This window comes from Orycteropus afer, unplaced genomic scaffold (genome assembly GCF_000298275.1).
Source record: "Orycteropus afer afer isolate SDZICR_OR568_19922 unplaced genomic scaffold, OryAfe1.0 scaffold00827, whole genome shotgun sequence".
Classification (NCBI taxonomy): domain Eukaryota; kingdom Metazoa; phylum Chordata; class Mammalia; order Tubulidentata; family Orycteropodidae; genus Orycteropus; species Orycteropus afer.
In genome coordinates this window covers 771790-786033 of record NW_006922414.1, presented here as the reverse complement: position 1 = coordinate 786033, position 14244 = coordinate 771790, and the positions used below count along the sequence as shown (strand labels likewise).

General features: G+C 43.1%; 1 protein-coding gene across 1 annotated transcript in view; it reads right to left on the bottom strand.

The window, feature by feature from the left end:
* Window positions 1-426: 426 nt before the first annotated feature.
* LOC103211953 (WT1 interacting protein) overlaps window positions 427-14244 on the bottom strand; it is a 35078-nt gene continuing 21260 nt past the window's right edge. The window contains exons 3-8 of the mRNA XM_007957951.1: window positions 9859-9926; window positions 9627-9689; window positions 9322-9452; window positions 8493-8544; window positions 7545-7613; window positions 427-567 (exon numbers count right to left, since the gene is read on the bottom strand). Of these exons, the coding sequence (XP_007956142.1) occupies window positions 427-567; window positions 7545-7613; window positions 8493-8544; window positions 9322-9452; window positions 9627-9689; window positions 9859-9926 (524 nt within the window). The remainder of the gene's footprint in view (window positions 568-7544; window positions 7614-8492; window positions 8545-9321; window positions 9453-9626; window positions 9690-9858; window positions 9927-14244) is intronic.

Genomic DNA, 14244 nt, shown 5'->3' with positions numbered 1-14244 from the left:
GGAGGGGGTCTTGGACTCTTCTGAACAAAGGAAATTGGCTCTGGACTGGAGGCAGCCCACCATACCCCAATACTTCTGGAAGGCACCTGTATCTGAGGCCTTGGGGCACAGAAGGGAAACTCAATGATGAAGTGGACTGGGAAGCAGGCAGATCCCAGAGGCAAGCAGCCTGAAGAGGCACAGACGGTGAATAAATACAAGTAAAAGATGCTTCGGAGGCCAGCCCCCGGCGGAGGGGTCATCAATGGGAAGTAGGGGATGCAGTGGGATGAAAGCACACACGGCAGCCCAGCCCACCCTAACACAATGCTCTAACACTACCCTGGGGCTATCCAACATGCACCCCTCAGACACACCCATGTGCGCGTGCATACACACACACACACACACACACACAGAGCTGTGGGTCGGGCTCCAGGCTCCCGCTCAGAGCTCCGTGACATGCATGGCAGGCGACGGAACTGGGCCAGGCTGGAGGCGCCGCAGATGGCAGGAGCGACATAGCAGGTGGCCCTCTAGTGGGTAGCAGCGGTGTCCATCCTCCCCACTCAGCTGCAGCCCACAGTCCTAAGGAAAAACACAACACAGAACACAGAGTAAGGTGAAGGACACATCAAAGTGATGGGCAAGAGGACTTGGGGTTTTACTCTTTGAGGGGTTGGATCAGGAGCCCAGTGTTGGACACAAGGGATTCAAGATGCCTCTTAGATATTCAAGAAGAGACACTGAGGAAAGAGGTTGTCATGGATTGAACTGTATCCCCAAAAACATCTGACAATTTAATTAGGCCATGATTCTCAATGTTATGTAATTATCCTCTATTTTGTGATCTGAAGTAATTATTCTCAAGTGTTGTAAATCCTAATCTCTAGGATGTTAATGAGGCAGGATTAGAGGCAGTTATGTTGATGAGGCAGGTTACTACAGGATTAATCTACAGGATTAGGTTGTATTATGAGTCAATCTCTTTTGAAAGATAAAAGAGATTAAACAAGCAATCATAGATAGAGGGACCTCAGCACCATCAAGAAAGAAGAGCTGGAACCAGATTGTATCCTTTAGACTCAGGATCCCTGACTGAGAACCTCCTAGAGACAGGGGAAGATTCATGCCAAAGCACATGGAGCTCTCCAAGGGATGCCAGGCCCACAGATGTTGAAAGGAGACAAGTACCTTCCCTCAGAGACAACAGAGAGAGACAAAGACTTCTGCTAGAACTTGCTCCCTGCATTTGGACTTCTAGTCTTCCAAACTGTGAGAGAATATTTATTTATTAAAGCCATTCACTTGTGGTATTTCTGTTATAGCAGCACAAGATAACTAAGACAGAGGTAGCTGGATAAAAGTCAGGAGTCTCGGGACAGGGCTGAAGGCACATGTGGAGGTCAGCTCACTGATAGCTTTTAAAGACAAAAGAACAGATTACTACATTTCCCAGGAAGTAAAAAACAAACAAATGGGAAAAAAAAAAAAAAAAAACTGCCCTCAAGTTGATTCAGACTTATAATGACCCTGTAAGACACAGTAGAACTGCCCAGAGGATTTCCAAGGCAATAAATCTTTACAGAAGCAGACAGCTTCACCTTTCTGCTGCGGAGTAGCTGTGGGATTTGAACCACCAACCTTTTGGTTAGCAGTCAAATGCTTTAACCACCACACCACCAGAGTTCCTCAGGGAGTAAAGGTAACTGAAAAAAAAAAAAAGATGATGATGCCTTGTAGAGTTCATCAGACATTAAGAGATGGAAAGAGGAGGAACAAACTGAGCAAAGGAGATTTGAGGAAAAAGTAAAAGTGAAGAAAACTAAAATGGGTCATCCAAAGGCAAAATGAAGTGTATCTCAGAGGAAAAGCTGGCTTGTGGGAAAGCTCTGTGTAGTCAAGAAGGTAATAACCAAGAACTGTCTAAAGGATTCTGCCAGAGGGGGTGTGAAGAACTTGGCAAGTACTAGGGCAAATGCCTGACCAGAGAGGTCTTAACAGATAATGGGAAGAGCAGCATTAGAGGTATCAAGTACAGGAGTTTTGCTTTATGTCCCTTACCATTTCACCATTGCAGTATTATTTATTTATTTTAATTTTATTGTGATTTGGGTGAAAGTTTACACAGTAAATTTATCTTCCATGCAGTAGTTCATATACACTGTCTCAAGACATTGACTGTAATATCCCACAATGCAACAGTTCTCCTCCGTCTTCCTCCCCCCCATAGCCACCTCTTCCCTGTGTCCTTCCCTCCCGTGCATTCCTGCCCTAAGCTGCCTCCCTGTGCATACACAGCCCTTCTATTCTCCCATGATTGATTTCTCCAAGGAGTGGATCTACTTGATATAAATATTCAGCTCATATGCCTGTCTTCTATTTGTCTGGAAGCCACAGGACTGGGTTCAATTCCAGACCTGAAGGGCAGCTAGGGGTCATAGCATCGGGGTTCCACCAGGCTGTATCAGACCAGCAAAACTGGTGCCTTTTTTTTTTTCTTTTTTAAATGCACTTTTATGATGGCTGGAGCTGTGTGTCAACTTGGCTGGACCACGTGTGTGCAATTGTGATGTGGGCTGTTCCAATGATGGGATCAGATGCGTATGTTTTCAGCAGCCAATCCATTGAAAGAGAGTTTCCCTAGGGGTGTGGCCTGCTTCCAGTACATTTGTGGACATCCTGGGAAAAGAGACTTTCTTCTTCTGTGGATCGGAATTCTGTTGTGCTGCCTACAACTGTCTGTAAGTGAACAATCCACCATTCGGCCTGGAGATCTTGGATTCGTCATTTGGAGTCAACAGCCAGTATCCTGCCTGCCAACCTTGAGCTCGTTAGCAGCTGCAGCTGCATGAGTCGGGAAAAGCCTCCAGCTTGACGTTTGATCCAAGAACTTGGGACCTGCCTGCTTCTTTAAGTGTGTGAGCCATTTTCCTAAAAAATTTCTCTTTCTCTCTCTCTATATATAAGTTTTACTGGTTTTGCTTCTCTAGAGAACCCAGCCTAACACAATTTTATTGAAATATAATTTATGTACAGTGAAATACGCAAAACTAAAGTGACATGGGGTCAATGCATTTTTTTGTTTTTGCAATGTTCCCTCCCCTCCCCTCCCACCCCTGGCAACCAACAAAGAAAGTGTCCCTCCATATATAAACCTTTCTTGACTCTCCATAACAATGAACCAATACTATATTTGTCCTTCTGTGATTACCTTATTTCACTCAGCATAATGTCCTCCAAGTTCATCCATATTATGCGGTGTTTTGCAGACTCTACATTACTCTTTAGTGCTGCAGAGCATTCCATTATGTGTATGTACCATAGTTTGGTCATCCACTCTTCCAGTGATGGGCACATAGGTTGTTTCCATCTTTTTGCTATTGTAAATAGTGCTGTAATGAACATGGATGTGCATATATCCGTTCCTGTCCTGGCTCGCACCTCTCTAGGATATATACCTAGTAATGGGATTACTGGGTCAAATGGTATCTCCAATTCCAGCTTTCTAAGGAATCATCATACTGCTTTCCACAGTGGTTGTATCCCTTCACAGTCCCACCAGCACTGTATGAGTGTGCCAATCTCTCCACATCCCTGCCAGCATTTGTTATTTTCTGTCTCGTTGAACCTTGCCATCAGTGCTGGGGTAAAGTGGTATCTCTTGTTGTTCTGATTTACATCTCTCTGATGGCCAATGATTGTGAGCATGTCTTCATGTATTAGCTGGCCACCTGAATATCCTCCTTGGTGAAGTGTCTATTCATCTGCCTATTTTTCAATTGGACTGTTAATTCCCTTGCTGTTGAGGCACTGGAGTTTCTACAAATCTTAGAGATAAGTCCCTTGCCAAGTATGTAATTATCGGCAAATATGAATTTGTTGCTGTCATTTTTGTTATGTGCTTTTTCATGGCATCGATTTGTTCCATATAATTTTCTATGCTGCGCTCATTTTGTTTACAAATCATGTTATCACTTCCTTCATTGCTATTGTTTTAGTATTTGCTAAATATTTGTGCTGGTCTTCTTTTTTATTTTGATGTGAAGGTTTATCATTTTTCTCTGAGGTTACCCTGTGATTTACAGTTTTCTTCCCAAGTTTAGAACAGTCCATTCCATCTTATAGTTGTCTTGACTTCCCTACCATCTAGAAGTTCTGTAACTACACAGTTTTTTCCCTCTTTTTGGTTTGTAGTTGTCCTCATTTGTCAATTATGTCTCTGGTTTCCTGTTTACAATCTTATAGGCTTATTTATTTTGGATACTTTCATAGCTGGGTTGGTTTCTGGGTTATGTCATCATGTGTGTTAAGGGTCAGTTGTTCTTGGCTGTTGTTGCTTCTCTGCCCAACAAGGGCTCCCATTAATCTCTCCTTAAGGTTGGTCTGGTTTTAACACATTCCCTTAATTTCTGCTTCTCTGAAATGTCCCAATTTCACCATCATATATGAGGGACAATTTTGCTGGGTACATAATTCTTGGTTGGAAATTTTTCTCTTTCAGTGTTTTACATATACCATCCCATAGTCTTCTCGCCTGCATGGTTTCTGCTGAGAAATCTGAACTTAGTCTTATTGGTTACCCTTTGTAGGTAACTTTTCATTTTCCTGTGCTGCTTTCAGGATTCTGTCTGTCTTTAGTTTTGGTGAGTTTGATGATGGTATGTGCTGGTGATTTTCTTTTGGGGTTTATCCTGTTTGGGGTTCATTGGACTTCCTGAATGGATATCTTCTCATCTTTCATCATACCAGAAAAATTCTCTTCCAACAAATATTTGACAATTTTCTCTGTGGTTTTGTCTCTTCCTTTTCTGGAATTCCAATTACACATAGAGTATTCCTTTTGATCGTATCCCACTTGAACCTTAGGCTTTCTTCATTCTGTTCTGATCTTTTCTCCAACTAATTCCTTTCCAAAGAAGTGTTCAGACATTTGCCTTCAATCTCACTAACTCTGTCTTCCATTGATTCAATTCTACTCCTTTGCCCGTTCAGTGTCTTATCTACTTCTGAAAATTTAGTATTAATCTTCTGGATTTCTGTGTGTAGATTTTGTATCATTTCTAATTCTTCATTTATTTTGTCATTTTGTTCCAGTATTGTCTTTCTAAATTGTTCTAGGGTTTTCTCAAATTTTATCAGTGTTTTCCTTGATCTGCCTCTCAATTCACTGAAGACACCTAAATATAATTCTTTTGAATCCCTTACCAGGGAGTTCCAATGCTACATCTTCCTCAGGGATATGTTTTGGGTCTGTATCCTGGTCCCTTGTTTCTCCTGCTTTACCTTGCTTTTTTGGGTGGACTGTGATGCTCTGTTGTCTCTGAGGCATTGTGACATTTTTGTGTTTATATTTAATTGGTGATTGTATGCTGGAGTGATCTGCCCACGATTTTCATTTTGTTTTGTTTGTTTGTATGTTATCTACATAAGCAGAGTACTGTGCTGTGCTCCTGTGTTCACTAGTTGGCAGCACTTATACACTTACCACCTGTCTCCTTTCCTGTTGTCAGCCTCCCGTATGTCCCTGGCGTCCTTGGCAAACAGAGTCTATTCTTAGGTCCCTGGAATCCAAATGAGAATTCTGTCACTTTAAAATCCAAAATGTGTGCCACTTGTAAAGATTCAAACTGGCTGCACCCTCAGTCACTTTAAATATCCAAAATGGCTGCCGCTTATAAATACTCAAAATGGCTGCACCCTTGGTCACTTTAAAAATCCAAAATGGCTGCACCCCCTGGGAGGCAGAAAGTTCACAGCTCAGGTTGTCTCCCTCCTTGCTGTTTCATTGAAGAGACCTAATATAATTCTTTTGAATTCCTTATCAGGGAGTTCCAATGCTGCGTCTTCCGCAGGGATGTTTTGGCTCATAGGCCACTAGCACAGTCATCCCTGCAGACCTTGGTGACCAGGGCTGATCTTTAGGTCAATTCTCAGGTCCCAACACCACTTGGAAATAATCAGGCTGTTGGTCCCGTCAGAGTAGCTGACAGTCCGCAGCTCCGACCATCTTCATGCTCACTGTTTTCATTCATGTTTTTCCACTAGATGGTGCCTAATCTACTTCTGTATAATTCCTTTCAAAGCTCAGGGCTCCAGGATTATCTTCTGTATCTGTCAATTGGTTTCTCTTTTCTTTGTTGAGGAGGGTCTGTGTTACTTGTCTGCTAATTCCTCCATCTTACCGGAAGTTTTTTTTTTTTTGAGTTTTGTTCCACATTGTTCTCCCACTCTACCCAGCATCTCCTACACAGATCCCCCTCCAAGTCGTTGACAGTCATAGCCAGGCACCATCTAGTTCTTCTGGTCTCATAGTCATATAGGCTGAGGATTACATGGTGTACCACCAGTTCCTTGGACCAACTGTTTCCATGAATCTTTGGTTTTCTTCATTCTTCTTTGCTCTGAACCCATCGCTGCATCTAGATGGCTGCTTGCAAGCTTTTAAGATCCCAGTCATTACTCACCAAAGTAGGATGTGGAACAATGTTTTTGTATAGTATATTATGCCAATTGAGCTTGATGTCCCCTGAGACTATGGTCCCGAAGCCACAGATCCAACTACTTGCTCCCTCTGGGTAGCTGGCTGTGGTCAAGAAGTGACTACAACCTTGTCCCTTGTCAGCTCTATATACCCATTGCAGTAATTTTTAATTAAGTTTCTCTGATTAACAAATTATTTTTATCAATATTTGACCTTTGAAAATAACTGACAGAAAATGTGAAGGGCAGCCATGAAGGACATGCCAACAGAGTCTTTGGGTACCTGGCGAGACCAGCTGGACAACTTTTTCCTTCCTTCACACCCCACTCCCAAGGTGGCTCTTTGATCATATACATTCATTGCATCCATGTTTGAATCCTGTCTTACAGCTTTAACACTTGTTACCCAAAGACCCTGAGACCAACACCCACCCCACTCTTCACAGGTCTTAGAGCTGGGCTGCTGCAGTGGAATCATGGCCTCATATCCCAAATCACTCTTGTCAATCCACACACCACTGATTGAGCTCTGCTACTAACAATTCCAAGGAACTCTGGTAACACAGTGGTTAAAACATCAGCTGTTAACCAAAAGATCCATGGCCTCTCCACAGAAAAAATATGAGACAGTCTGCCTTACACTTACCCTTGTACCAAAGCATATTCTGATTTCACTACCTGGAAATATTCTTCTCCCTAATTCAATAGCTAACCCTTATTTATCCTTCAAATCTCAGTGTGGGTGTTGCCTTTCCAGAAAGTTTTCTGACTTTCCAAAGCCTTCATGTGCACTTATAACTTCCCTTAATCAGACTGATTACAGTGACTGGATAGTTCTTTCATACGAACAGTGACTATCATATTCCCCATTACATTCCTAGCTTCCACACACTGTAAACATTTAGCAAATATTTGATTGAGTGAAAAATAGGGAGAAGGATGAGGACTCACTGGGGAAAGACCAATAAAATGAGATTAAAATCATAAAAAGGAAATGGGCCCACAAAACTCCTAAGGAGAAGGAGACCTGTGTGAGAGGGGGTTTCACCAGCCATTGGTCTTTCAGGAAGGCCCAGGCTCACCTCACAGTGATAACATTCTACATGGTAGTCTCTGTCCATGGATACCACTCGGATGGTTGTCTCACAGCCCTGGAGAAAGAGACAGGGTTAGCTAGGGCTTGAGGTGAGTTTTACGTAACAGTGGGTATTACCTCTCCAGAAAGTTTTCTCTGACTTTCTAAAGCCTCCATGTGCACTGACAACTTCCCTTAATCAGACTGATCACAGTGAGTGGACAGTTCTTCCATAAGAACAGTGACTATCCTATTCCCCATTACATTCCCACACCTACACAACATGCTCGTGTCTTGTTGGATGCACATTCACATCTGTGTAAGTAATGACAGTGAGTCCATGGGGGCTGGAACAGGCATCAATAGGTTCCCATGAATGGATGTGCATGTACCTTAGGCATCCTCACACAGCTGCAGCAAACAGCATGCATGGTGTCACTGAGAGCCATCAGTGGTTGTAAATGTAGGTGAATGTGTGTGAGCATGTCATTTTCTCTTGTTTAGAGTCATGAAAGACCATTGCTAGTTTTGCTTCCCCAGGTACACCAGTCTGCGATAAAACTAACACACATAGGATTATTCAGTGCCTAAGCAAGCTGTACCGCCCAGGGTTCTCTCTCCTACATAATCCACATCTTTCTCTCTTCTGCTCCCCAACAAACCTCAGCCTGCAGAGAAGACCAGACCCAGCCCTTACGTCAATGGAGAATGGAACTGACAGCAGCAGTGGGGCAGCCAAGCAGCAAGGGCCACCATTTCCCTCTAACTCCTACCAGGGGACACCCACACCCAAGTGAAGGGCATAACACATATCCCTCAACCCTGAGGGATATGGGGCAGGAGCACATACTCATCCCTCCCACTGTGGCTCCAGACCTGGGGCAGACCTGGGCAGGACTGGGCAGATTCCAGGCTGGACCAGGCACCTGAACATCTCCAGGTGAGTGGTTCCTACCTGTGCAGGGAGGATAGGACGGGCACAGGAGGCACATTTTGGTGCAAAAACCCTGGAGGAATAAAGGAAACCAGAAGTCACCAGAGGAGTGACCAGAGGACAAGGGGCACAAGGACATGCCCACCCATAGAAGCCCCACAAAATGGCCCGGCATCAAGCCCTCTTCCTTTGGGGTCAGAGCAGCTTCTTCCATGCCTTCTTAGCAATGGCTTTTTATCTGGCTTCCCAGTTCACCTCTACCCCATCACCTTTACCAGGATGGCTATAGGTTCTGTCCTGTCCTTTCTCCCTCATGCTTCATGACTTTTCCACCCCCTAATGAAATCCTTGCAAATCTTGGCTTTACCTTGCGTAGCAGAGACCTATGTTAAGCACAGGACAAGTGTTCTGAGGGATGAGCCTGAAGCCACAAGAGGAATGGCTCAGCTGCCCACACGAGTACTAGGGAGGAGAAACGCTCTACAGAGACCCCAAGCCCTTATCCCAGGTAGAAGAAGTCTTGCCTGGCCCCGGGAGCAGAGGGATGGACGCTAGCAGGGCAGCTAGTAGAGTCCCCACCACTATGAAAAAGACAGCATGCAGGAACAGGCAGGAGAGAAAAAAAGGTGGCTGGTAGCTGAATCTCAGAGAAAGCAAAAGGCAAAGATATGTGCCCTGCACCAACCACAGAGGTATCAAAAGGAGAGGCCAGAAGTGCATCCATTTCTACTGTCCATGAAAACACCAAGAAAAGAAGAGCACAGACAGGCAGACTGGCCAGAAAAATGCTTCAAGGGGAGGCACAGGAGCCAGTGAGAGTCCCACCTGCTCCACAGTGCAGACTACTCACGTGTGATAGTCTCTGACACAGTAGATGTTGTTCTCCATGTCCACAGTGAAGGGTACTCCATCCAGGCATTCATTACACACAGAACACCGGAAGCAGCCTGGGTGATAGGACTTCCCCAGGGCCTGGAGGATCTGAGGGTGGGAGGCACTGAATGGTCAATACAGGTGGAAGGCACAGCACAGCCCCCAGAAGAGGCTCTGGTATAAGGCCCTGGCAATTCTGGAACAGGTAAAAGGATGGGAGCCTCAGACTCCACCCAGGTCAGAGGGGTAGGGGTTTCAGGAGGCTGGCAGGGCGGTTCTCACCATCTCCATGATGAGGTGTCCACACACACTACACTTGTCAGCTGTTTGCTGGAACCCAGAGTACTGGAAGAGAAGAGAAGATTCAGAATGTCAGGTGACAATGGGCCACCAATTTCCCAGCCTGCACCTACCTCCTGGCCTCAGATGTCCACGTGAATAAGGAGGTCCCCCACCCCAATCCCCACCTCTGTCCCCCTTCATGGCACAAGCCAGGGGCACAGCTTTGACTCACCAGGAAGTCTTCCTGGCAGTACACTTTCTCACCCACATTGTAGAATGCCTTCCCTCGAAGTCGTCTCCCTGAAAGATGGTGATCAAGATGAGGGTCACTGGGTTGCTAGAGACCAGGGATGGAGTTCCCTACTTCCATCTCTCAGCATCCTGCTCAACCCAGCAGATGAGTAATGGGATTACAGGTGAATTTTTAAATTTCCTTTTAAGGTTTTATTATTGTTGCTATACTAATGAATCAGAAAAATTTAAACAGGTCCTGTTGTCAACAGAACTACTGTAAGAAGTTGTCAAAGGATATTTATGAGAATTATTTTGCAAATGAAAATTATTTTGATTAATAAAAAATACATTCACTTCAAGTTCAGTTTAGTTTACAGTAGATTTTTCAGAATGAATTTTCCTAATTCATGAACATTCATGTGCTGATGAACAGTCATCAGCACAAGTTTTATCATATGAAGGAACTTAATATTAAAAAATGAGGCAGTGGTGGTCTCATTTTCCACGTAAGAGACCCAGGTTTTATTCCTACCCAATAACTCTCATGCACAGCTATCACTCATCTGTCAGGGAAGGCTTGCATGTTGTTTTAATGCTGAACAGGTCTCAGCAGAGCTTCCAGACTAATACAGACTAGGAAGAAAGATTTGCAATCTACTTCTGAAAATCAGACAATGAAAACTCTCTATGGATCACAACAGTCCAATCTGCAACCTCTCACAGGGATGGCACAGGATTGGACAGCACTTCATACCACTGTGCATGGAGTTGCCGTGAGTCAAGGGCTGACTCAACTGGCAGCTATAACAATATTAAAGAGGCATCCCTGACAGCCCTAGTAGCAAGCTGTTAGGAACATTCTCATTAGAGTCAAAAGAAAGACAATGTTAAATTAGGTTAAGAGGAAATTAACCTAATAATTGGCATCTATGCAAACTCTACAGCTAACATCACACTTAGTGGTGAAATATTAAATGTTTTTACTCCTTCAGATTCAACATTACTTGGCAGACAATGGTCCTATAAGTTTATGTGAATGATCAGAATTCCCAGGTGTATAGTGGAGCTGACAAGGGGCAAGGTTGTGGTCACTGCTTGGTCACAGCCAGTTACCCAGAGAGACCAAGTAGTTGAACCTGCAGGCTTGGGACCATAGTCACAGGGAACATCAAGCTCAATTGGCATAACATACTATACAAAATATTGTTCCACCTCCTACCTTAGTGAGTAGCAACTGGGATCTTAAAAGCTAGCAAGCTGCCATCTAGATGCAACGATGGGTCTCTCCTCATCCAGAGCAAAGAAGAATGAAGAAAACCAAAATTCATGGAAACAATTAGTCCTAGCAACTGGTACACCATCTGATCTGCAGCCTATATGACTATGAGACCAGAACTAGATGGTGCCTGGCTACCACTGTCATCCACTTGGAAGGGGATCTATGTAAGAGATCCTTGATAGAGAGGGAGAACAATGTGGAACAAAACTCAAAATCATTTGGAGGCAAAAAAAAGGGGGGAACCAGGTTTGCTGGTCCGATAGAGCCTGGTGGAACCACTGAGACTATGGCCCCTAGCTGCCCTTCGGGTCTGGAATTGAACCCACACCTGTGGTTTCCAGCCAAACAAAAGACAGGCATATGAGTTGAACATTTACCTCAAGTAGATACACTCTTTGGAGAGAACAATCATGGGAGAAAGAAGGGCTTCTTATGCACAGGGAGACAGGAGCCCATGGAGCTCAGGGGGCAGGAGCCCATGGAGGGATGGACACTGGGAAGAGGTAATTGTGGGGAGGAGGTGGGAAGGGAGCTGTTGCATTGTAGTAAACTGTGGTCAATGTCATGAGACAAAGTGTACGTGAACTGCTGTATGGAAAGTGAATTTGCTCTGTAAATCTTCACCCAAATCACAATAAAAAATAAATAAAAAGATTCAATATTACAAAAAAAGACTAGGTATGCTGGTCTGATAGAGCCTGCTGAAACACCTATGGCCCCTGGTTTCCCTTCAGGTCTGAAATTGAACTCACTACTGTGGCTTCTAGCCAAATAAAAGACTGGCATATGGGCTAAACATTTATATCAGATCGATATACTCCTTGGAGAGATCAATCATGGGAGAACAGAAGGGCCGTGTATGCACTGGGAGACTGCTCAAGTGGCAGAAGTGCATGGGAGGGAAGAACACAGAAAGAGGTAACTATGGGGAGGAAGTGGGAAGAGAGCTGTTACACTATGGGAAATTGCAGTCGATGTCACGATTCAAAATGTCTATGAATTGCTGTATGGAGAATGAATTTGCTCTGTAAATTTTCACCCAAATCACATTTAAAAAAAAAGATTCAACATTACACTAGAGTTCCTATACTGTGCAATAAGACAAAAAGAAAAAGGCATAGAAATTAGAAAATGAACTTACAATTATTATAACTGCATTTATAATAGCATAAAAAATATGATTATTTGGAGATAAATTTAGTGAAAGATGTGAAAGCCTTACCCTGAAAATTACGACACTGCTGAGAGAAATTTATGACCTACATACAGACAGTGCCTGGCTACCAACTGCTCTGATCAAGATCAGAATAGAAGGTCCTGAATGGACTGCGAGAAAAATGTAGACCAAAGTTCAAAATCATAAAAAAAGAGAAACAGACTTATTGGTCTGACAGAGACTGGCGCTACCCCTGAAACTATTAGACATTGTTCAAACCTGGAACTGAACCCGCCTCCAGGCCTATAAAGTAAATCATAACACCTGTGAGAGACACACTCCTCAGAAAAATCAACAGGGCAGTATATGCCCAAAAATAAACTTCAGGAGGCAAGAAGGGGTAGGAAAGAAGGATGAATGGAAACAAGGAACCCAGGGTAGAAGTGGGAAGGGTACTGTTATATTGAGGTCATTACAACTAATGTCACAAAACAAAATGTGTATAAATTGTTGAATGGAAAACTTGCTCTGTAAACTTTCACCTAAAACACAAGGAAATGTTAAAAAAAATTAAGATGACTACTAAATAGATAAACTATTGTTGGAGGCTCCATGGAGTTTCTCACATTTCTGCACCTCTTCTAAGGAAAGGACTGATAGCTTTCATTTCAGTCTATCTTTTCAAGGATGGTTGTAAAGCAAAATGCCTTGGAAGACAGAAATAATGTCTTCCTCTGGAGCAGGTTTGTTTGCTAATATAATGCCTCCCTCTAGGACAAGGGTCAGGAAGGTTTGCTGGCAGCCCATATGAAAGACTAAGGTTTCCTAATAACAGGATTCCTCAGTAGGTGACATGCACCTACTGCATAGGCAACATCCACATTGCCCCTGGGGAACAAGTGAAACTGAAGTGAACATGACACTCAAGATGTTGCAAATCTCTAACCTAGGAGTCTCATGTCTTCAGTTAGTATCCAAGAAAATGTGGCAAGTTAACTTGTTAGCTTGCAAGTATGGTAAAATCTCAGACCCTGCACAATTCCTGATGACCACACACATGGCTGTGAACATTAATTCTCCCCAAATTAATCTATACATCCAATCCTACCCAAATCAATATCCCAGTACACTGTTTTTGTAGACATGCTGATTATAAAATTTCTTTTAAAAAATGCAAAGGACCCAGAATAGCCAAAATAATCTTGAAAGAGATTAACAAAACTCAAAGACTTGTGCTACCTATTTTAATATATTTTATTATTTTACAATAATCAAGCCAGTACACAAGATGATCAGCAGGACAAAATAGAGTCCAAAAGGAAAGCAAAGTCTTTTCCACAACCGAATATCCATAGGGAAACAAAAATGACACTCAACCCCCAACTTCATACCATACACAAAAATTAATATGAAATGGTTGTAAACATGAAACATAAACACAGAAGTTACAAATCTAATGCTTCTAGAAAAAACATAGAACACAATCTTCATGACTTAAAGGTGGACAAGGAATGAATGGATAAAAAAACTATGGTACATGTACATAATGGAATACTACACAACATTAAAGAATAACGACTAATCTGTGAAACACTTCATAACATGGAGGCACTTAGAGGATATTATGCTGAGTGAAACTGGTCACTCATTTATAGTCAATCATGAAAGGACAAATATTATATGAGACCAAAACCAAACCTACTGCCATTGAGTTGATTCCAACTCACAGTAACCCCCATAGGGTTTCCAAGGCTCTTTTTTTTTTTTTCAATTGTGGTGAAAACATACACACCAAGACATTCACCAACATAGTAACTTCCAAATTTACAGCTCATGGACACTGATGACATTTTTCATGTTGTGCCACCATCACTGTTATCCTTTTCCAAAATATTCCACCACCATTAGCATAAACTCAATGTCCCACAAACAAGTTTCTTCTTTCCCCC